This window comes from Sinocyclocheilus grahami, unplaced genomic scaffold, assembly GCF_001515645.1.
Source record: "Sinocyclocheilus grahami isolate Dianchi unplaced genomic scaffold, SAMN03320097.WGS_v1.1 scaffold696.1, whole genome shotgun sequence".
NCBI lineage: Eukaryota > Metazoa > Chordata > Actinopteri > Cypriniformes > Cyprinidae > Sinocyclocheilus > Sinocyclocheilus grahami.
In genome coordinates, this window is record NW_015505875.1 from 463563 (window position 1) to 486448 (window position 22886).

Genomic DNA, 22886 nt, shown 5'->3' on the forward strand with positions numbered 1-22886 from the left:
GTATATATATGTGTGTGTGTGTGTGTGTGTGTGTGTGTGTGTGTGTGTGTGTATATATATATATACATTTATTTTTTTCTTCTTTTATTTGTTGTAGCTATTGCCGTTCTCAAGGATAAAGAGCCGGGCTCCTTCATCATCAGAGACAGTCACTCATTCAGAGGAGCTTACGGATTGGCCATGAAGGTGGCCACACCCCCTCCTTCCATTCTACAGCAAAGCCGAAAAAGTAAGAGAACGCTACATACATAGTACTTTTTATGACAGCTCTCACATTTCCACTCACTTGAGCTGAACGATGACGCAATGCCTGTAAACTATTCGAGTTTTGAAAACATATTTCGTGTGATTTAAAAAGTACTTTGTGTGGAAAATATCTGAGCCCGGTTCCAGATTTGAGACCAATGGTTTGTAATGGCCAGCACTTTGTCTGTTTAAAATGAACTGTCCACAGAGTCTAAATGTACAGGGCAACTCCTTGAATGAACTGCAGTGAAATATTTGATGGGGTTTAAGACCCTGGAGAGCAGGATGTCCCAACACTATTGTGTGAGGAACAGCTGAATGAGTGTGAACACAGCTGGAGCATTCATATCCAGAGCCCCTCCGTAAACACGGTGTGTCTCTCAATCAGAGGAAGGAAGGGAGGCACACAAACACACACACACACACTAGATGGCTCATTAACAGGGGGTTACACACAGTATTATGCTGTTTTTTTGTTTTTGTTTCTTTTACTATTTTTTCTGTATCATGAGAAATTACATTTAGCTTAATCTTTTGAGATAAGAGTTCATTGTGTGAAAACATACTCTGAGTCTATTTTCAACATCAGATGTGCGTGGTGTTCAGAAACTAGGCATGGCCAGTCAGGGTGAGGCATTGAGGAGGAAGTAGGATACATGCTGTTGTTCCTAAATGCCAGATGAACTAAAGATTAGAGTAAAATGCAGGAAAGTCCTTCAGAAGGATCTCAAAACAAGCAGCTGAAATGATTTTTATAACAACATCCCTGATCATTTCAGAGCTACTTTTATAGTTTGTACGGCACATTTCAGTGCAGGTTGTTTTGTTCTCCTTCCGGTGAGGTTGTTATTGAAGCAGTTAAATATATATTGCACTTATTAAACCCATATCACAGCGCTATTTCTCATTTCACATATGAAGAGAGTAAAGCACAGCAACAAAAATAGTCTGATTAATTCTAGCATCAGTCAAAGGATGGAAAATGCTTATAAGAATTCAAAATTATGAATGTATTACCACAAAAATGACCAGTGAGCTTTCAATAAGTAAACAAACAAATAATAATAACAATATGGTCAAATTCCCAAGGAGAAACAACAGTTTAAACAAATAAGATGATTTTCAACGAGACAACGTGAGTACTGAGCTAAAAAGTTGCTTTGTGCAGACCATTGAAGTCTCTAACTTTTGCTTACAGACATTGGTGTCTTGGGAAATCCAAACACAGTTGGAGACAATGTTGAGATCTCTTCTGAAACTATAGGAGCCACAAGTGAGATTACTGAATTCTCGGTAGAAAAATCTGAGCTAGATTTTTGCTCTTAATCACATTGTGGTTCAGGAGAAACAATCGAAATATCAAATTGATTTTGTTCATGATTTTTTCTTCCTTTTGATTATATCTTCTATATATAAATGGGTCTTTCCAAATTTGGTCAACACCTCTGCATCCATTTCGTCTTGATACTACATGTGTGTTATCATTGCTTTGGTAATTAAAAATAATTTGAAATTTTAAGTCATTTCCGTCATTTCCTGTGTCTGTGCACAGTGGGCGATCTATCCAATGAGCTTGTGCGCCATTTCCTGATCGAGTGCACACCTAAAGGAGTGCGGTTAAAAGGCTGCCCCAACGAACCTTATTTCGGTAAGTATCTGTTAAGGTCCATGTGAATGTTAAAGTAAGTTTTGCCTCTTTGTCGCCATCTCTGTTTGAAAACCTGGAATTGCAGCTGTGTGCGGAATTATCTAGCTTGCGTGGGTTGTGAGTCGGCACGGCTCCAGCGCGGATGAATCTAATGTTCTGAAGAGTATGTGTGTGTGGCAGTCAGTCACTGCACCGGTGTAGATATTTACTCTACTTCGCAATCATAGATTCTAACCTACGTCTTGGAATATGACCCAAATAAGAATTTTCACCATATATTGCCATCTGAACAAGTAACACGTCTGCCACGTTTGTTCTGACCAACCGAGGAAACAAGCATTACCATAAATCTTGCTACCAATGGTGATTAAATCTAAAGATCGGTTAGCTCATATCACATCAAACTGTTCAAATTATTATTATTGTTATACTTTATTCTCAAATGATTAATGTTAACAACATGAGCATTGGCGACTGAGTATAGTGTGTATTAGCGTGTAGATTTCAATTTCTGCACAGTCTAATCTAATTGTCATACTCTTCGAATTTCATATTAAGAAATTCTTTTAACCCAAAAAGCAAATGATGCTCCCTTCGAACTGATTTTCTTTAAAATACAAATATTTGTAATCCCAGACTGTCTGTAATCAGAAGCACATTTATAACTGAAATATAATTTAATTTCATTCACATGTGTTTCATAAACACATAATCCTTTATGGATTACAATCCGCCATCAAAATGATTTAATCATTCTGTTTACAGACGTGACGTAATGACGCAGCAGCATGCTCGAATTTCCCGCGAAAACCTACCCGTACCACTCAAATTAGAAAATATAATTGTAAGCTAACCTTTGTGAATCCGGGCTAAAGTAAGGCGATAGTTTCGAACACTGGCTGGTTATGTACTTGCTCCAATATTGATTTTGTAACATTTTTACGAAAAAAGTTACGGACTGCAGCTTTAATGAAGACATGAGTGCTGGTTAGAGCCTCATCATTGCATGGTCAGGATCTCTCTCTAGTGGCTGTAATCAGGAGCATCATACAACTAGTTGTTCCACTTTTCTTTTCACTTACTCAAAAGTTTGGGGTCAGCCATTTTTTTATAAAGAAATCAATACCTTTATTCAACAAAGATGCATTAAATTGATCAAAAGTGACATAATGTTGGAAAAGATTATTTTGAACTTTCTGTGCATCAAAGAATGCTGAAAAAATTATTAAAAGAAACATTAAGCAGCACAAATGACTGTTTTCAGCATTGATGATGATAAAAAATATTTATTGAGCACTAAATCAGTGTATTTCAGTGATATTTGGAGGATTATGTTACTCTGAATACTGGCGTGATGATGCTGAAAATTCAGCTTTGTCATTGCAGAAATTAATTACATTATAAAATCTATTAAAATAGTAGAGTTATTTAAAATCGTAATAATATTTCACAATATCACTGTTTTTACTGTATTTTTTATCAAATAAATGCATCTATGGTGAGCATATGTTTTAATGTTATTGCTGACTCCAGAATTCTGAACAGTAGTGTATATATTTTTAAATAAGCAAAATTGCAACAGCCATGCATTGTTATTGTATGGAAAATATGGCAAAACATTCATCTAAACTTAAAAATATTGTTTCCTGTATGTACAGGAAGTCTCACAGCTTTGGTGTGTCAGCATTCAATCACACCCATGGCTTTACCCTGCAGACTCATCATCCCAAAGAGAGGTATGTTATAATATTAGTGTGTGTGTTTTATGTTTTTAGTGTTTATATGCTAACCGAAGACTGCTTTCAGACCCTCTTGAGGAATTAAATGAATCTTCATCACAAACATCTACAAACTCTGCAGCAGAGCTACTCAAACAGGGAGCAGGTAAAGGAATATCTGTGTGCATGTTGAACAATATCAGTGATTATTTGATCTCATCCATGTGTTAATGTGCGTGTGTTATTGCTCAGCGTGTAACGTGTGGTTCCTGGGCAGTGTGGATCTGGAGTCTCTGACAGGAGTTCAGGGTGTTCAGAAGGCCACCACTGTGATTTTCAATATGGATCCACCACCCACATCCACTGTCGTTCACTTTAAAGTGTCTGCACAGGGAATCACCCTCACAGACAACCAGAGGAAGTGAGTCGGTCTCTTTATATTTCTGTTTCTTAAGTTGAATTTATATTTCATATAAAGTATTGAGTTATATTTAGCTGGGTTTAGGGGGAGTTAGTGATAATGTAATGTTATCAATGAAATGGTACATTTATGTTACTGAGTAATGTTTTAGTGGAAATGTTTCTATTTTAAAACTAATCTTAATGTAAAGTTGTGTAATGAGAATTGTTCAAATGTTTGGGGTCTGTAAAGTGTTCTGTAGTGATTCCTGTGATGGCAAAGCTGAATCGACAGTCATTACTCCAGTCTTCAGTGTCACATGATCCTTCAGAAATCACTCTAATATGCTGATTTGATGCTCAATAAATATTTATGATTATTATCAATGTTGAATACAGCATTATACAGTATACTACATTATCTCAGCTGAAAACAGTTGTGCTGCTTAATAGTTTTGTAAAAACCATTATACTTTTTAATCAGGGTTCTTTGATAAATAGAAAGTTCAAAAGCAGCATTTATTTGAAATTGATTGATTTTTTTTACATTTTAAGTGTCTTTACGGTTACTTTTGATCAATTTAATGTGTCCTCGGTTAATAAAAGTAAAAATCCTGTCCCAAACTTTTGAACAGTAGTATAGTGTCAATTTATACATAAAAACATTCTAGATGCATATACATATAATGCTGTCCTGAGTTTTTATATTACTGTGTGTTTCCAGATTGTTCTTCAGGAGACACTATGCTGTCAACACAGTGATATTCTGTGCCCTGGATCCTCAGGACAGGAAGTACGTAACACACACACACACACACACGCACGCACACACAGTGCACCCTTGTTTGACCATTTGTTTGCCTGCTTTTCATTCAAGTCTAGTCCATACAATACATACAAGTAATGCAATTTGTCTTAAAGCAGTCTTACATTTATAAAGAAAAGTTCAACCTTCACAATTTACTTTACTTTTAATGGGATGTTCTGCTTTCTTCACTGCACTGTTCACAGGTGGACACGGGACGGCTGCACAGCTGCAAAGTAAGTCTTCCTTCATCACCTTCTCACTCTGTGCTTGTCACATCCCTGTTTTAATCAGGCTATCTCAGTTCTGATGTAGTGCTAGTGTGTACATTTATTATGTGTGTGTGTAACAGGATCTTTGGCTTCATTGCGAGGAAAAGCGGGAGCAGCACAGAGAATGTGTGTCACATGTTTGCCGAACATGACCCCGAGCAGCCGGCCAGCGCCATTGTCAACTTTGTCTCTAAGGTGATGATCGGCTCTCAGAAGACCAAATAGAAAAAACATAAGCAGAGATTCCTGATGAACTGCGACGGGGACCAACTCCACATCCTCAACTTCAAATGTAGAAGAGCCAAACGTATTTACAGTTTTGCTACTGTAATGTGACCGCTTTTACTCACTGATGGTGTTGAGACAGTAAAACGTCAGTATTGGAATGGATGAAACTTTATTTTGTTGGAATCTCCTTTTTTTTTGGACAAGATACACAGGGACGGCGCTAAATGCCATTGGGACCAGGAACAAATTTTATAGGTGGGTCACCCTTTTCACAAGGCCCAGGACAACGTTCCCAATTGTCCCCCCTAATGATGGCCAAGAAGATCCATTCCATAGGAAGTCTTTGAAATCTATGCAGCACTCTTGCATCACAGGACACATCCAGAAGGGGGCGCCACACTTCTTCGGCTCATTCTCACACTGCCATAAACACAGAATGCTCAAAGCAAACTTAAAAGCCTAAGAGGAAAAACAACTAACCATTTTTTTTTTTTTTTTGCAGTTTTGTTTGCAGTATTTTCGAGGTCCTTGGTTTTGTTTGGAAATAGAAATGTTGGAGGTGTATATGAAGAGTTCAGATGCAAAAGCCTCTAAATGCCGTCTGAAATTTTCTTCTAAAATTAGCATTTTTATCAGGCTCCTATGCTTAGGTTCAGTAATTTTACATTAATGGCAATGTATAGGTCCTTTTCTATGCCATTAAAGTGAAAGAACTGAACATAAATATAGGAGCTTTATAAAAAAAAATTATATCATTTTAGATGAAAATTTCAGATGGCACTTAGAGGCTTTTGCATCTGAACTCTTCATATGTAGATTCACATGTTGAGTCTGGGCACATACAGACAAAAGATGCAGACCAAAGACCCTTTTGCATATCAATTTGCAAAATTTAAATGTGTTTGATTTTATATATGTGTATACATTATCAAATGCTACTTTTAATAATTTTTTTAGCTCAAAATATTCAGTTGTTGTTTATCTCTGTATTTGTTTATAAGTGCTGAGCTCACATTTTTTGTCAATGACAAGTGGTTTCCCTAAAAAGCATATTGGCATTGACTTTGTTTATATATTTGGAAATATTTATCATATAACTCATATTCTGTGTATACTTATCTCTTACTCATCTATGCGACATAAGAATTAAACCATCTTATTTGATAAATCACCTCATTTGAAGTAAGCATGACATAACTCATTTGAACTCAGTACTTCTGACATTTTTTTTTTTTACTGAAAAGAGGCTTTTGCCATAAATGTTTCACTTGGAATTCATCTGAATCAGACATAAACATGCATGTTCCATGACTTTTCTTACTTTAAGAAGCAAGGACCATGTTTTCATCACAAAAACAATTCTGTACTTTCCTTGTACTGTCTAACGCTTTGGTTTATTTGTAAATGAATGATTTATGGACTGTATACGTGCACAGAATACAATATTAAATAAACTGTATGGTACTAAATTGAGGCAGCATTTGTCATGTACTGTGCTAAAAGAACATGCTAGCTCCTTAAGGCCGCAAACATGCTAATGCTTGTTATGTTGAATTGTCTTACCTTATTATGGATGTAACAAATGTAAGTAGTAGTTGTTATTAAGTGTGATGTTGTGATTCAGGCAGATAACTAAACATGTTGACCGTTTTTAGAATAAAACTAGATGATTTCGGAGAGGGTAGCAAGAGCAAGCTAGCTTTGAAAGCATAAGATCCCACCCTCCCTGCAAATCACTCTCCAAAGCCACGCCTCCTCCAAAACACATGAACGCACACAGGCAGACCAGAGGCTAACCAACGATACGATGAGAGATGGCATTGGTGGAGGGTTGAATGCAACACTGTCAGATTACCTCATGTCGCATTCACCGGTGAGAAAACATTACAGTATAAAGCACATGATATTACAAGAATAACGCCTTCCATTCTTGCTCGGTCTGCAATAGCGCAATGGAACGCGCAGATGACATATCATGCCTGCGCGAACAGAGATGGTCCTCACTGCAGAACACAAGATCCAGGGGGCGTGGTCGGATCCAAGATCCAACTCCTCCCACCTTACATATACCTAAACCCACCCGTCTCCACCCCCTGATCCCTAAACCCACCCATCTCCACCCCTAAACCTACCAACCACGCCCCCTGGATCTTGTGTTCTGCAGTGGGGGGCTACTGGCACTTTCGTGGTGTAATGTCACTTTGACTGTCAGGTAGAAGTCTGCTGTGGAGCTCACCTCAGTGCGTGCTCGGCAGAAGTGCGCATCGAGGGTGCATAGCGGCTGCCTCAGGGAACCATGGTTACACAAGTAACCCGAGACGTTTTACAGCAAATGTTGTAGTAAAACCATGGTTATTTTTTTAGTTAAAATAGTTTTACTACAAACAAACAAAACAATTGTTAAACCATGGTTACTCTAGTAAAACCATGGTTTATTTTTAATATGGTTTTACTGTCAATGCTGTATTAAAACCATAAGTATTGTTGTAGTTACTATAGTTTTACAAACAATAAAAACAAACTATTGTAACTAGTAAAACCATGGTTTATTTTGTAGATACTATGGTTTTACTGTTATTGCTGTATTAAAACCATAATTACTGTAAAAACATAGCTGCTATAGTTTTACTACAAAAAATAAAAAGTGTTGAGACATGCTGAAGTTGTATACCTTGTATACCTTGGTGCGCTTGCTTAGCCCTTTGTTGTGATAAACAGTAAAGTGTGTTCAGCTGAATTCAATTTCCATTTTGTGAAATGGGTATAAAAAAGCTTAGTATACTGCGGCAGCGGTCGCGTGAAGCCCTCCTTGTGTGAAGATCGAAGAGTGTAAAGACCATCGACTCTACCGTGCGACTCCACAGTGCAGGTTCATTCTATTTTCATTATCTTTTCTACTACTTGTTTCACTTCTGTTTTCAGTTTTTATAACCAATTCTTACTGTGTTTCCAGATCTCTACTATCACTACCACTCGCAAACCACGCATCACACACTGTAGGCAGGACAATCCTAACAACCTGCGGTCTTTGCCTATGTCTGCTAATACACTACTTTCTTTTTCTATTGGTCTCTGGAATTGCCAGTCTGCAGTAAACAAAGCAGATTTCATTACATCTGTTGCTAATCATTTAAGACTAAACCTCACGGCCCTGACAGAGACCTGGATCAAACCAGAGGACACTGCTACACCTGCAGCACTCTCCAGTAATTTCTCATTTTCTCATCGTCTGACTGGAAGAGGTGGAGGTACTGGTCTGCTTATCTCTAATGACTGGAAATTTAGTCTTTTAACTTCTCTGGGTATTAACAGCTCAGTTGAATCACATTCAGTCACTATTACCCACCCTTTTAAAATCCATTTTGTAGTAGTTTACCGACCCCCAGGACCACAAGGTAACTTCTTGGATGAATTAGATGCGCTGCTCTCAACCTTTCCTGAGGATGGTACTCCCCTAGTTATGCTTGGAGACTTCAACATCCACCTAGATAAACCTCAGGCTGCAGACTTCCACACTCTGCTTGCCTCTTTTGATCTCAAGAGAGTGTTAACTATGGCTAATCACAAATCAGGCAACCAACTGGACCTTATCTACACACAACACTGCTCCACTGATCATGTGCTGGTTACTCCACTGCACACCTCGGATCACTTCCTCCTCACTTTTAACCTCAACATGGTTCCTGGCACAACACATACCCCTCCACATGTCATCTTTCGACGTAACCTACGCTCACTCTCACCATCCCGGCTATCTGCTATGGCTTCTTCTTCGCTTCCTCCCCCTAAACAGTTACAACATCTAAACAGCTAAACATCTCTTGATGTTAACAGTGCTACTGATACTTTCTGCTCCACTCTTAAATCTTGTTTAGACACTGTCTGCCCCTTGTCTTCCAAGCCAGCCTGTACCACCCCTTCTGCCCCTTGGCTGTCTGATGTTCTCTGTCAAGATCGTTCTAAGCTCAGGGCTGCTGAAAGGGTGTGGCGCAAATCAAAAAATCCTACTGACCTTAATATGTATCAGTCATTCCTCTCTTCCTTCTCTGCTAATGTCTGCACTGCTAAAAGGACATACTATCATATCAAAATTAACAATTCGTCTAACTCTATAAAACATTTTCCTTGCTCATTTGTCCTCCTCCTCCCCCTCCTTCATCAACTCTAACAGCTGATGACTTTGCCACGTTCTTCATTAATAAAATTAAAACCATCAGTGCACAATTTTCCACACCACAATCTGTCAAGCAAATCTTACCAGCTAACATACACTCGTTCACATCCTTCTCTTCACTCTTTGAGGCAGAAGTCTCCAAACTCATCCTTTCTAATCATCCTACTACTTGTCCGCTTGATCCTATTTCATCTCATCTCCTTCAAGCCATTTCTCCTGCAGTTGTACCTGCACTCACTCACATCATTAACCCATCCCTTCACACTGGTGTTTTTCCCTCAGCATTTAGACAGGCTCGTATAACCCCACTACTTAATAAACCCACCCTTAACCCATCTCTTTTAGAGAACTACAGACCAGTTTCCCTTCTTCCTTTCATTGCAAAAACACTTGAACGAGCTGTGTTTAACCAAGTCTCTGCCTTTCTCACACAGAACAACCTCCTTGACAGTAACCAGTCTGGTTTCAGAAGTGGTCATTCAACCGAGACTGTCTCTGTCTACATGGCATCACTAGGTTATTTCATTCAGAAACATGGCTTTTAATATCACTGCTATGCTGATGACACTCAACTCTACCTCTCATTCCATCCTGATGATCCGACGATAGCTGCTCGCATCTCAGCTTGTCTAACAGACATTTCCTGCTGGATGAAGGACCATCACCTTCAACTCAACCTGGCTAAGATCCGGTCCTGCAGATTTGCTTTATTCAACATCAAGATGATCAGGCCCTTTCTTTCGGAAAGTGCTTCACAACTCCTTGTTCAAGCTCTTGTTCTGTTCAGGCTGGACTATTGCAATGCTCTCTTGGCAGGTCTTCCAGCCAGTTCTATAAAACCTTTACAATTAATCCAGAACGCGGCAGCAAGATTCATTTTTAATGAGCCGACCTGTTTATCAATCATTGTCAAGTCAAGTCAAGTCACCTTTATTTATATAGCGCTTTTAACAATACAGATGGTGACAAAGCAACTGAACAGCATTAATTAGGAAAATAGTGTCAATAATGCAAAATGACAATAGTAAACACTCATTTTTCAGTTAAAGACAGTTCATCATTGAATTCAGTGATGTCAACATCCAGCTCAGTTCAGTTTAAATAATATCTTTGCAATTATGTCAACGATAACGCTGGAAATGAAGTGTCCCCAACTAAGCAAGCCAGAGGCGACAGCGGCAAGGAACCAAAACTCCATCAGTGACAGAATGGAGAAAAAACCTTGGGAGAAACCAGGCTCAGTCGGGGGGCCAGTTCTCCTCTGACCATTGTCCTCATTTGTAAGTCGCTTTGGATAAAAGCGTCTGCTAAATGACTAAATGTAATGTAATGTAAAAAATTAATTTAAAAAAACAGTTAAACTATGGGGACTGTAGTAAAATCATGGTTAATGTTATTTTACTATAAACGCCATAATCAAACCATGGTTACACTAGTAAAAGCATGGCTAATTTTTGTAAGGGATCACAGTTTGACAAACTCAAAGACACTGATTCAGCATAATGTGGTAGACTGCAGGTGGCATGAGCTCAGCTCACCGTATTCTCTGGTGAGAAAGAGGGTAGTATAATGGTTTGCTTATTCAGAGGTTTGGTCGGATAAAAAGATAGTGTCTCACTTGTTCAGATGTGATTACTGATTAAACAAACTGCCCCTTTATACGGGCTCGGGGCAAGGGGGTGGAGGTGGAGGTGGAAATTAAACAAGAACGAACGAGACACAAAGAAACTCAGAAAGAGAGTGAATTTTCTAAGTAAGCTAAGCTGGATTTCTCCAGCGCAGCGCCCACTTCTGGCCCACCCTCCCAAATACAACAAGCTCTATGAGTGTGCCTTCTTACTTTTCTGTTTCTTTAACCTTCTCACTATGGGCTTCAGTGTGATTGAGAGGAATGCCAGTCATGCAATTCTCCAGACACACACACACAAATTAATCTCAACACCCCGCAGGTCTCTACCTGTTTGCATAAACACACACATTGGAAAAGAGTCACAGTCGGGAGAGTTTGATTAAGCGCTGTGAGTGTATTACACATATATAAAACAAAGACCTGTGTGTGTGTGTGTACGTCTGGAGAGCTGTGTGTCAGGCATTCCTCTTCATCAGACTCATGGTCACAACTGGGAGCTCTGTGTTTTTTTGCGTATGTTTAGTTTTGCACGTTTTGCTTGCTTGCTGAGTTCTAGCATCACGCCGGGAGTGTGAGCTTTGGCCATAAAGAAACATTGTGAGAGGCGGCTGTGTAATAAGCATGGCCCTGGGGTGGTATTTTATGTATGGATACAGACTTTGACCCAGAGCTTAATTATTTGTGGGTTGGGGGTGCAAGAGGTCACTGAAAATTTGTATTTGAATGAAATGTGATAGACAGGGGTATGTGCAATACGTGCTTGGGTGTTTGTGTTGCATTTTACTACATTGATGAGAGATGTGGGAGAAGTTTTTTGGGGGGTTTACATTCTTTTTTTTAACTGGATCACTGACATGACACTATTTTTTTCCTGATCTATTAATTTATTAAAAAATACAGAAAAAAATTGCAATTCAAACATGAAATGATTTAAATAGACCTTATCTATAATAAGATTAATAAAAAATAATATTTAATAAATGAATAAAAAGTCTCATTAAAAAATTGAAATTCTTGAAACACAAACCCCTATTTGCTTTCTTAATGTGTATAAATATATACCTTTTTATAGTTTTTTTTGTATATATAAAAATTATTTATATTGTGTGTGTATATATACACATATATACAGTATATTTATATATAGTGGGTATAGAAAAGAATCACCCCCTTTAAAATAATAATGTCAGAAAATAAATAAATAAATAAATAAACATAATCAGAGTCACAAAAAGGATCACCCCCTCCTAACAATGACTTGAAAACTCAATCAGGTGTAGCTAATTATCTTCTCAATTGCACACAAAGCCATTTGACTTTCAACTGTGATCAGTTGTGGTCATTTTGATTAGCTCAGCATAAAAAGAGCTTTCCTGAAGCATTTCAGTCCTTGGTAGTGCAAATGAAGCAAACAATCAGCTATGGGAGGCAAGGTACTGTCAAAAGATCTCCGGGATAAAGTTGTGGACAGGCACAAGTCAGGAGATTGATACAAAAAAAATATTCAAAGGCTTTATCAATGCCTAGAAGCACAGTGAAATCTATTAATAAGAAGTGGAAGGCATTTGGTACAACACAGAGCCTCCCTGAATCAGGATATCATGTCGCTCCAAACTGGATGAAAGAGCCAGGAGGAAACTGGTCAGAGAGGCGACCAAGAGTCTACAGAAACTCAGTTGCTGGAGCAGTTGCAGGAATTTATGACAAAGAGTGGTCATTGTGCGCATGTGACAACAATATCACAAATTCTCCACAAATGTGGCTTGTATGGGAGGGTTGAAGATTCTGAGGCTGATAAGACTAAAATTGAATTATTTGGCCTCAACACCAAACGATACGTCTGGAGGAAATCCAATACAGCTCTCCATCCAAATAACACCATTTCTACAGTAAAGCATGGAGGTGGCAATATCCTGTTATGGGGTGTTTCTCTGCAGCAGGGACTGAAGCACTTGTCAGGATAGAAGGAAAGATGTATGGGGCAAAATACCGTCAAATTCTTGAGGAAAATCTGCTGCCCTCTGCCAGAAAGTTGTCAATGGAAAGAAGGTTTACCATCCAACATGACAATGATCCAAAGCACACAGCAAAACTGAGCACGCAGTGGTTGAAGGAGAAAGAGGTGAATGTCCTTGCATGGCCTAATCAGAGCCCAGAATTAAACCCCACTGAAAATCTGTGCAATGACTGGAAGACTGCTGTCCACAAACGCTCACCATCAAATTGAACTGAACTTGAGCAGTTCTGCAAAGAAGAGTGGGCAAATTGCAAAGTACAGATGTGTAGTAGAGACATGTCCCAACAGACTAAAGGTTGTAATTAAAGCAAAAGGTGGTTTAACAAAATACTGACACAAGGGGGTGATCCTTTTTCCAACTCCGTGATTGTTTTAAAAAAAAAAAATTCTATACCCACTGTATACAGTACACACACACATACATATATATATATATATATATATATATATATACACTATACTGTATATTATATGTATATATACATGAAGTATATGATGGGAAATTATATCACATATTGAACCCCTGCAGACCCTTATGACTGTGTGTCAAGGTCAGATAAAAATATCAGATATTTCAACGTTTTATGATAAGACAAGGTTAGTCCATGTTGTGAAATGTCATGTGTTGTAACCAGGGCCGTAGCTAGTGGGGTGAGAGGTGGTGACGATTATAGGGGCCCATGGCTGTCGGGGGGGTTGACCCCAGCGGTTTTAAAGGGCTGCCCCTTTAAAAAACCACTTGGGACAGTCGATGGATTGCCTGATGCGCGTTGTCTTGAAAGCTTATAATTTTAACATGTTTTTAAGCTTTGCCAGTTTAAACATTCAAGTGATTTTAAAGCTTTCAAGTGAAAGAAGAAGCGAAAAAAACTTAATTCAGTACTCACGCACTGTGTTCTGTGCGCACAACACACACAGAGCCACGTCTCATAGCCCGCGAATACCAAATTGAGTTATCTTTTGCGCTTGAACGGACAAATACATGCAAAATTGTCAAAATACCCTTCTTGGTGTGAGTATCTTCGAAAAATGTCTGTCATGTCTTAAGTGAACGTAAACAGTTGAGAAATATGTGTATCATTATATTGGATCCATGAATTTTGTCTTAAAGTGACTGTGCCTAATTTACTAACTGCTGTCTATGTTAATCCAAGAAAAAGAGAGAGAGAATCACTAACTGCTCCTGAATAACTTAAATAACTTTTGTAGCTTTAACAAGGATCAATCTAATTTGAGTTATACAGTGAAGACTATGCAATGATATTTTAAATTTCTGTACCTGAACACCGACAAACCTGGAAAAAAAATTAAGCATTGTTTAATTTGTATCTTTGTTCTATTTATTTATTTGTACTAGCCTATTTACACAATTTCAAATAGGGCCCATGGGTACAACCTGCACCGGGATCCTGCATACGTCAGCCATGGTCCTGGTTGTAACATTATGAAATTTGTGAAAAAAGTTATATTTATGAAGTAATGGTATGGTATTAATGGTATTTGTTAAATAAATACTTTGCATTGAAAAAAATACATTTTAAAAACCTTTTTGTAAATAATGATTAAGATTTGTATACTCATATGTATTCAAGGTGTAAGAAAAAAAGTTACTTTTTGATGGTTACGCAGTATGATATATTTAGAGTTATTACACTGAAACTTTGCGTGTAAATAATATTAAAAAAATTCAAATTCATATGAAACCACTATGAATAAAAAAGGGTACATTTCTAAGAATTTGCACAATTTTTAACCTAGATTTTTTCCTTTATCATGGACCTGTTCTTTTCCTTCAACATTATTACAAAACCCACATGTGACCTTCATCACAATCCTATATATGTGCACAAGCAACCGAAAAGCCAAGACCTTGTTGTATACCTCCTTCCTGTGTGTTTGTGAGTGTGTGAGTGACAAAGAACTGGGGGGTGGGGGGGGTTGAAGGGATGACCTCATCAGGAAAGGAAACTTTCCCACAGTCTGTACACAAAGCCTGCTGTCAAAAGGTGAACTGAAAGAGAAAGAGAAGAAATTTAACACACTGGATAAAAAAAGGTCTGATTTCAATATACAACCTCTCTAAAAAAAAGCTCAGAAATTTTGCAGCAAATAAATAGTGGTTCTCACTCACGTCAAATTTGTTCCAGAAAAGATTCTTGAGACGATGCTTTCGTTTTTCTGTTGCCAAGCTTTTAACAGCCATCATGAGAGGGATCATCGGTTTATCGTGCAAACAAATATTTTCGTAATGACTGTCAACGTATAATACATGAGACATGTCTTTCTTAAACACTCTTAACATGTTTAATTCCTCGCTGGGACTCGTGAATGCAATTGGGCTTACAGTCGTAGGCGTTGCTGATTAGACGAGGCATGCGATGGGTGATAATTACAGATAGAGGCTAAGCACAAGAGTTATGCCTCTGCAACTGAACACTGGACAGATGATGTTTTGCTATTAATGTGGCGAGTGTTTTTGTCTGGCTTGCAGATTGCAGTGGTTTCTAAATTAACCAAATGAGCGTCTTTCCTGGAAATGATGTTTTATGCTTTTGCACTGCACAACCTCCTCATGCAATATGACGGAGCCACATTCTTAGACCTCCCCTCAGATGGGCCGCAGATTGCAGAAAAACTACAGAAGTGTGTGAATGTTACCATATGAATTATGAAAATGCTCGATGGAATGTTGGATGAGGGATTCTGGTGTTTGGTAATGTCACATTCATTGGCACTTGGACAATGATGAGGATGTCTGAAGAGAATACTGTAATGTCCAGAGACTTAAATGCCTCAGTATTTCGGAATAAAACTTAGGTTTTGTGTGAAACATCTGGCATTCCCAATGAATTTCGTTGCTAGTCCAGACTGGTTTACACAGCTATGTTTACATGCACCCAAATAATACATAAGTAATCGGATTGATTTCTCAACTGATTGAAAACCCTTCGTGTTAACACCTCAATCTATCCAATTGAGCATGAAATTAATTTCACATTGAATGTGCTGAAGTTTTGTTCAGAATACATAAACGAACATGTAAATGGCATTGCAAAGTTTAGGGTTCATATAAACAGAATTTCAATATATGGAATTAGATTGGATTCATTCAGGCTGATGAGACCATGTAAACATGCTGACATTTTTGGCAGATGCTCTTGAAAGCATCTCATGGTGCATTTAAGGAATCATTGTTTGTGCTTCCTGGGAATCGGACCCATTAGCAACCCATTACCAATTGGGCTGCAAGTCTTGGTACGTGATGGTTTCAGGCATGGTCTAGCTGATTGACCATTATGATATAGCTTAATGAGCAAAGTAGTCTAACTAGTGTGATGGAACCTGATGGAGGCAAACCAGCACACCAGCATCTGCTTGGAGCCAAAATTGGAGCTTGTGTGACTGTGAGTCAGCTGATAATTTATTGGTCATTTTTTTCACACAAGTTTTCTACTCTGAATAACTCAAATTAATTAATATTGATTGCCTCTTTTTTAAAGTTACTCTGTCAACTCATTGTAGGCAAATAATTGTGGTTTAAGGAGGTCTCCACCTGGAGGAAGCTAGCCATTAACATCCCTATTCATCTCAATGGCAGATGCTTGGCTGACACAGGACCCCATGAAGGTGTGCAAATTGCTTGCCGCCCCCTAAAATAGTCACAAGTAAAACTATAATGTAATGTGTGCTATAATATAATGAAATAACTGCATTTGAGTTAATTGAGCTGTTAATGATCAAGTCAACTCTTGTTAAAAAATATGTGCAATGTAAGTTCAAAATGTAAGGTTATTTATTTATGTTGCTTGCAAAAAAATGTCAGGGTATATGGTTAATTTTGAATGGCTGTCATTGGAGAAATATGCTTTTTGAATGGTGTAATTAGATTTAGAACCAAATAGTTTCTTTATTTGAACTTCTCTTCGTTGTTAAAAACACTTCAGGAAGTCAAAAGCATGTGTGCACTTTAGATCAGCATGATGAGTGTTAGTATGTGTAAGTGGACATTTGGCCCTCACATTGACCCAGGCCTTTGGGTGTTAAGATGTCCAGAGGCTTCTGCTTTGAAGTGCACAGTCCACATATGCACGCCCCAATATGCAGAACATTCCCTTCGTAACGCCCTGTCTCTCTCGTGACAATGAACTCAGCACTTTCTCTTCTCCTAGCTCAGAAACAGGAGAAGAGAAAGCTCACTTGCTCGCTCTCACGTTCCCTTTCAGCTTTAGCCTACGTGCTGTAAAGCACATACTCAGTGTACCTTTGTGATCTGCTTTTTGTATTAAACTATGAATGCATACATGATGCTGTTGTGTTTATAGTTGTTTAAGCAACTTAATTATAATTTGTTTTATAAACATTATTTTAAACATTATGCACTTTTTTTCACAGATAGTCATGTTATACGCTCGATGCGTCCTCTTGTGGCCTCAGGAGAAAAGCCAAAAGCTTTTCTTTACCCTAACTGAAATTATGCATTTTAAATTCGAATATAATTTGAATTTTTATAATATTTAAGCACAAAATTCGAATTTAGTTTTTCAGCCATTTTGGCAGCCCTAATACACGTTCACACAAAGACTTAATGATCCTGTATTTATTACATTTTGGTTACATTTTCCTAATTAGTATTGTTTTGTTTTCCAAAAATATACATAGCACTTTACTTAATAAAAATTAATAATAATAATTCATAAATAAGTCATATTATCTTTTTATATACACATCATTTTATTTACAGGAAAACAAGACAAGAGAAAGATAATCTTTACATATAGATAGCATTTTATACAGCTCAAATATTGTGGTCAGGTAGAGCTCTGCATATATTTCATCAGTTCCTGTTGTTTAGTAACTATAAATTAGTAGGCTGATTTATGTTACATCACATTCTGGTCTCTCTATAATGAAGATTTGTAATTGCATTATTGAATTGTTGTGTGGTTACTTTGGCAATGGGTTTCGAGCTAAATTGCTATGTAATCATTGTTTTGTCACTACTGATTTATAGTTGATGAAAATCTAATATCAACCTCAGTGCTGGTCCTTGATCTGGAGCAGCTGTGAGTTCTGACCCAGATTCTAATGTCTTGTTGGGAGGAAGGAGCATAGAAACCAGCTTATCAGCCAGTGAAAGAGAGGATAGAGAGAGACTGAGGGGAAGAGAGAGAGAGAGAGGGAAAAATTAAGAGATCAGGAAGAAAGATACGAGAGCGAGAGCAAGAGGAGGTGCATGAGAGACAGATGAGGTGCGTTTATAAATACCCTTAATAAGGTCGTTTGGGATGACAGCATTGTCACAGTTGCCAAGGGCAACCACTCATTCCCACATACTTAAGTGGGGTCAAAACTGTCCTTTGGGAAATCCAGCACTGGAGAGCAGAGAAACCCATAGCTTTGGATTAAATGTACACCTGGTAATTTTAGTTTATGTTGCACAATTTATGGCAGTCGTCTTTTATTTACTGACACCTAGTGGTGTGAATTCAGCATCATGCAAAGATTCTTGATTTTCAGTGCCATTGTACACTCTTAAAAATAAAGGTGCTTCACGATGCCATAGAAGAACCATTTTGTCTAAATGGTTCCATAAAGAACCTTTAACATCTGAAGAACCTTTCTGTTTCACAAAAGGTTATTTGTGGTGAAAAAAAGGTTCTTCAGATTATAAAAAGGTAAGAAAGAGATGGTTCTTTAAAGAACCTTTGACTGAATGGTTCTTTGTGGAACCAAAAATGGTTCTTCTATGGCATCGCTGTGGAGAACCTCTTGAAGCACCTTTATTTTTAAGAGTGTAGAGATGCTCTATATGCAGTCAGCCAAGATTCAGTTCTTCTGTGAACAAAAATGTCCAATAACAGAGATAGTCGAGTAGTAAGCAATTTTATTAGGCTAATGATATTGATGGAGTTATCTTGTGTGATCAATACATGATTATAATAATAATAATAATAATAATAATAATAATAAATAACCTTCCTTTGCACTGCTATTTAAAAGTTTGGGGTCAGTAATTATTATTTTTTTTTAAGAAATTAATACTTTTAGCAAGGATGCATTAAATTAATCAAAAGTGACAGTAAATATATTTGCAATGTTACAGATTTTTATTATAAATAAATGTCATTTTAAATTTTAAACTTTCTGTTCATTAAGGAATACTTTTAAAAAAGCATCACGGTTTCCACAAAATATGAAGCAGCACAACTGTTTTCAACATTGATAATAATAAGAAATGTTTCTTTAGCAGCAAATCAGCATATTAGTATAATTTCTGAAGGATCATGTGACATTGAAGACTGGAGTAAATTCAGCTTTACCATCACAGGAATACATTTATTTTCAAATATATTAAAATAGAAATAGAATAGTTATTTTACATCGTAATAACATTTCACAATATAACAATATATATATTTTTTTGATTTTTTTTTTTTGATCAAATAAATGCAGTCTTGACAACCATAAGAAACTTCTTTCAAAAACATCTAAAAATCTTACCTATCTCAAATTTCAGAGTCAGTTCTCACACTTCAGATTTAGATGTTGGATTTCACTTACATTTTAACTGGAACCCTAATTTAATTTTCCCAATTTAATTTAAAATATGATCAATAAAATACATTTCAAAATGAGATACATTTGCAAACACAGGATATTGTAGTTACTAAATATTAGAAGTAAAATAATACATTTGAAAATAAGATTATAAAGAAAAATTATAAAGAAAAAAGCTAAATTAAATTAAATTAAATAATTAAAAGAAAATGTAAGTGCCCTGAGGAAAATCCTTAGTAAAAAAGATTACTTGGTATCTCACAAGTGTTTAGGTGCAACCCGCAGTTTGATGCAGTTGTATGATCTGAGTGATCTTGCTGGAGTATATTTACATATAATAATTCTAAAGGAAGGATGGAAGGCGCAAAACAATAAAGACCTTTAAAAATGACACATAACATTTAACAAGACACAGCATTAATTATGCTCAGATGATTGAAGGAGGGCTGTATGTTTATGTATTTGCGCTATAAATGCACAAGCAAGTGGTTATCAAAAATGATTTCCCGTAATAGTGGGTGAACCTGTGACCCCTGAGGTCAGAGGTCAAGACCCCCATACAGGCCCACGAGGGTTTACCTTTTAAAAGCGACCTCATCTCACTCAAAACTCCTCAGCTAGGGGCATTACATCATCCTTTTCCCATCATTATCAGGGATGTAGAGAGACTGACTCTCTGTCTTTGTGCGCGCGGGGGTCAGTGGGTGAGAGATGGAGATGTCCAGGAACAGAAAGGGATAAAGAGATAGGATAGAAAAGTGGAACACAGAGATTCTATTTAAGTGACGAGAAACTTGTCTGTGCACTCTGTGACCCAGCACACACTCTCTCCCCAACACACACACTCACACGCTCCATAGGAACAAAATGGTTTAGCCCAACAATGTCAGTGACACTCTAGTACCGGCTTATGGGTTTTATTGTTAGCGTACAATCCTCTTGGCATTGTGCTTAACAATGCCCTCAGTTAATGGGCAGTCTAACCTACTTGCATTGTCTCTAATTGGTCTCTCTGGAGCAGGAAGAGAGAAAGAGAAGGACCAGGTTGGAGAAGGGAAGGAGCCGGGCTGAATCACCGCTTTAGTGCAGTGTCAGGGAACAGGCTTGGACAAAGGAGCTTTTGTGGTACCGTAGCCCAGCGTTGAGGAAATGCACCTGGTCCGCCTCTCCAGCTGATAAGAGCTCTCACTAGCCATTACCTCATCACACACACACACACACACACACACACACACACACACACACACACACAGAGACAGACAGACAGGTAGCAGCACTCATGTAGACAAGATTGACATGTACATGCATCTATAGCTATTTACTTATTTTTTGCATTTATCTAAAATGGAATAAATGGAATGATGGAAGTTTTCAAATGTGTTTTACAGGTAAAATTAAGATTTATGCATACAGAAAAAATTAGACAATATTTAATATAAAATATTAATGTTCAACCAAGCAAATGAAAATTTGATTATCATTTACTCATTTTCATATTATTCTAAACCATATAATCTTTTTTTTTTTGGAGCACAAAAGGAGAAGATTAGAATAATGTACAAGCTGCTACTTTCCATTCAATGAAAGTTAATGATGATGAGGGCTGCCAAACTGGATTTTTTTAGTGAATAAAAAAATTTTTTTTTAGTATACGTAAAACAGTTATATTTTGAAATATTACAATTTAAAATGATTGTTTTCTATTTTAATTTATTTTAAAATGTAACATCCTATTGTGTTAAAGATTAATTTTCAGCTTTCTCTTCAGTGTCACATGATCCTTCATCATATTGCAAATCATTGCAATATCATGATTGGTGATACTTGTCACGGATTTTGTTGCGAAGCAAGGCAAAAGACACAGCAGGTAAAGTCCAAAACTCACAGTTTACTAACAGACTTCAAACTCAGGCAGATAAACAAGGGAAAACACAACATTGTATAACGGTGACCGAACAGAGAATGACTGAAAGGGAGCAACTTAAATATATAGACAGATTAGGATAATTAAATAAACACAGGTGACCAAGATAAACTAATAAGGATAAACAAGACCAGGAGCATAACCAAATAAGGGCACACAGGAACTAAAATAAAACAGAAGACCGGAAAACACAGAAACAAGGTGTCCTTGACAACTAAAATGGTGACATAACCCCCCTCCCGGAAAGCGCGGTCTTGCGCTAAAAACCATCCAGAGGGGTGGGAGGGTGGGCGCCCTGGAGGCTGGTTAGGCACAGCTACACAGGACGGCAGTTCAGGAAGCCATGGCGGTGCTGGCCTTTCAGGAGGCCATGGAGGATGGGCTTTCGTGGCCTTGTCCAGGTTCCCCGATTCAGCCACTTTGGCCACGGGCATATGCCCCTCCATTCAGGAGATTCAGGAGACTCAGAAGAGTTGGACGGAACCAGCAAAGATTCAGGAGACTCAGGAGAGCTGGACGGAACCAGCAGAGATTCAGGGGACTCGGGACAGCTGGATGGAACCAGCGGAGATTCAGGAGACTCAGGAGAGCTGGACAGAACCAGCAAAGATTCAGGAGACTCAGGAGAGCTGGACGAAACCAGCGGAGATTCAGGAGAGCTGGACGGAACCAGCAGAGATTCAGGAGACTCAGGAGAGCTGGATGAAACCAGCAGGGATTCAGGAGACTCAGGAGAGCTGGACGGAACCAGCAAAGATTCAGGAGACTCAGGAGAGCTGGACGGAACCAGCAGAGATTCAGGGGACTCAGGACAGCTGGATGGAACCAGCGGCGATTCAAGGGACTCAGGAGAGCTTTCTGGAGCGGACTCTGGAGAGCATTCTGGAACGGATTGGGAGGTTCTGCAGTGCAAGCCGCCACCTCGGGAGGAGCTGGGCTTACTAGAGTCATTGAAACTGGTAACGGCACTCCTGGCCATGACGAGGGAACTGGAGTCACTGGAACAGGGAACGGCACTCCTGGCCATGACAAGGGAACTGGAGTCATCTCAGGACTGAACTCAGGGATCGGAGCCATCCCCTAAGATGTGTTTGGGAACTGGAGCCATTTCTGGGCTCCAAGACATCCCCTCATACTCCACCAGTACTCCCAGGGGCACAGGTGCGGCGGCCATTTTGGATGAGGGCTCAGGTGTGGTGGACATTTTGGGACAAGACTCTGGATGAGGAAGTCTGAGAGTGGGAAATTTCTTCAGGGCCTTCCAGAG

The 22886-nt window shown here is 38.3% G+C and overlaps 1 protein-coding gene across 6 annotated transcripts in view; it reads left to right on the top strand.

Moving 5' to 3' along the window:
* LOC107559742 (tensin-3-like) overlaps positions 1–5890 on the top strand; it is a 53522-nt gene extending 47632 nt beyond the window's left edge. For 5 of the 6 annotated variants that reach the window (XM_016243680.1, XM_016243678.1, XM_016243675.1 and 2 more), the window contains 9 exons: positions 98–229; positions 1445–1519; positions 1799–1894; positions 3553–3630; positions 3701–3778; positions 3865–4033; positions 4736–4804; positions 5023–5052; positions 5169–5890. In XM_016243680.1, the coding sequence (XP_016099166.1) occupies positions 98–229; positions 1445–1519; positions 1799–1894; positions 3553–3630; positions 3701–3778; positions 3865–4033; positions 4736–4804; positions 5023–5052; positions 5169–5313 (872 nt within the window). In that variant the 3' untranslated portion in view covers positions 5314–5890. The remainder of the gene's footprint in view (positions 1–97; positions 230–1444; positions 1520–1798; positions 1895–3552; positions 3631–3700; positions 3779–3864; positions 4034–4735; positions 4805–5022; positions 5053–5168) is intronic. The other variant, XM_016243679.1, reaches the window with a different exon arrangement.
* Positions 5891–22886: the final 16996 nt, after the last annotated feature.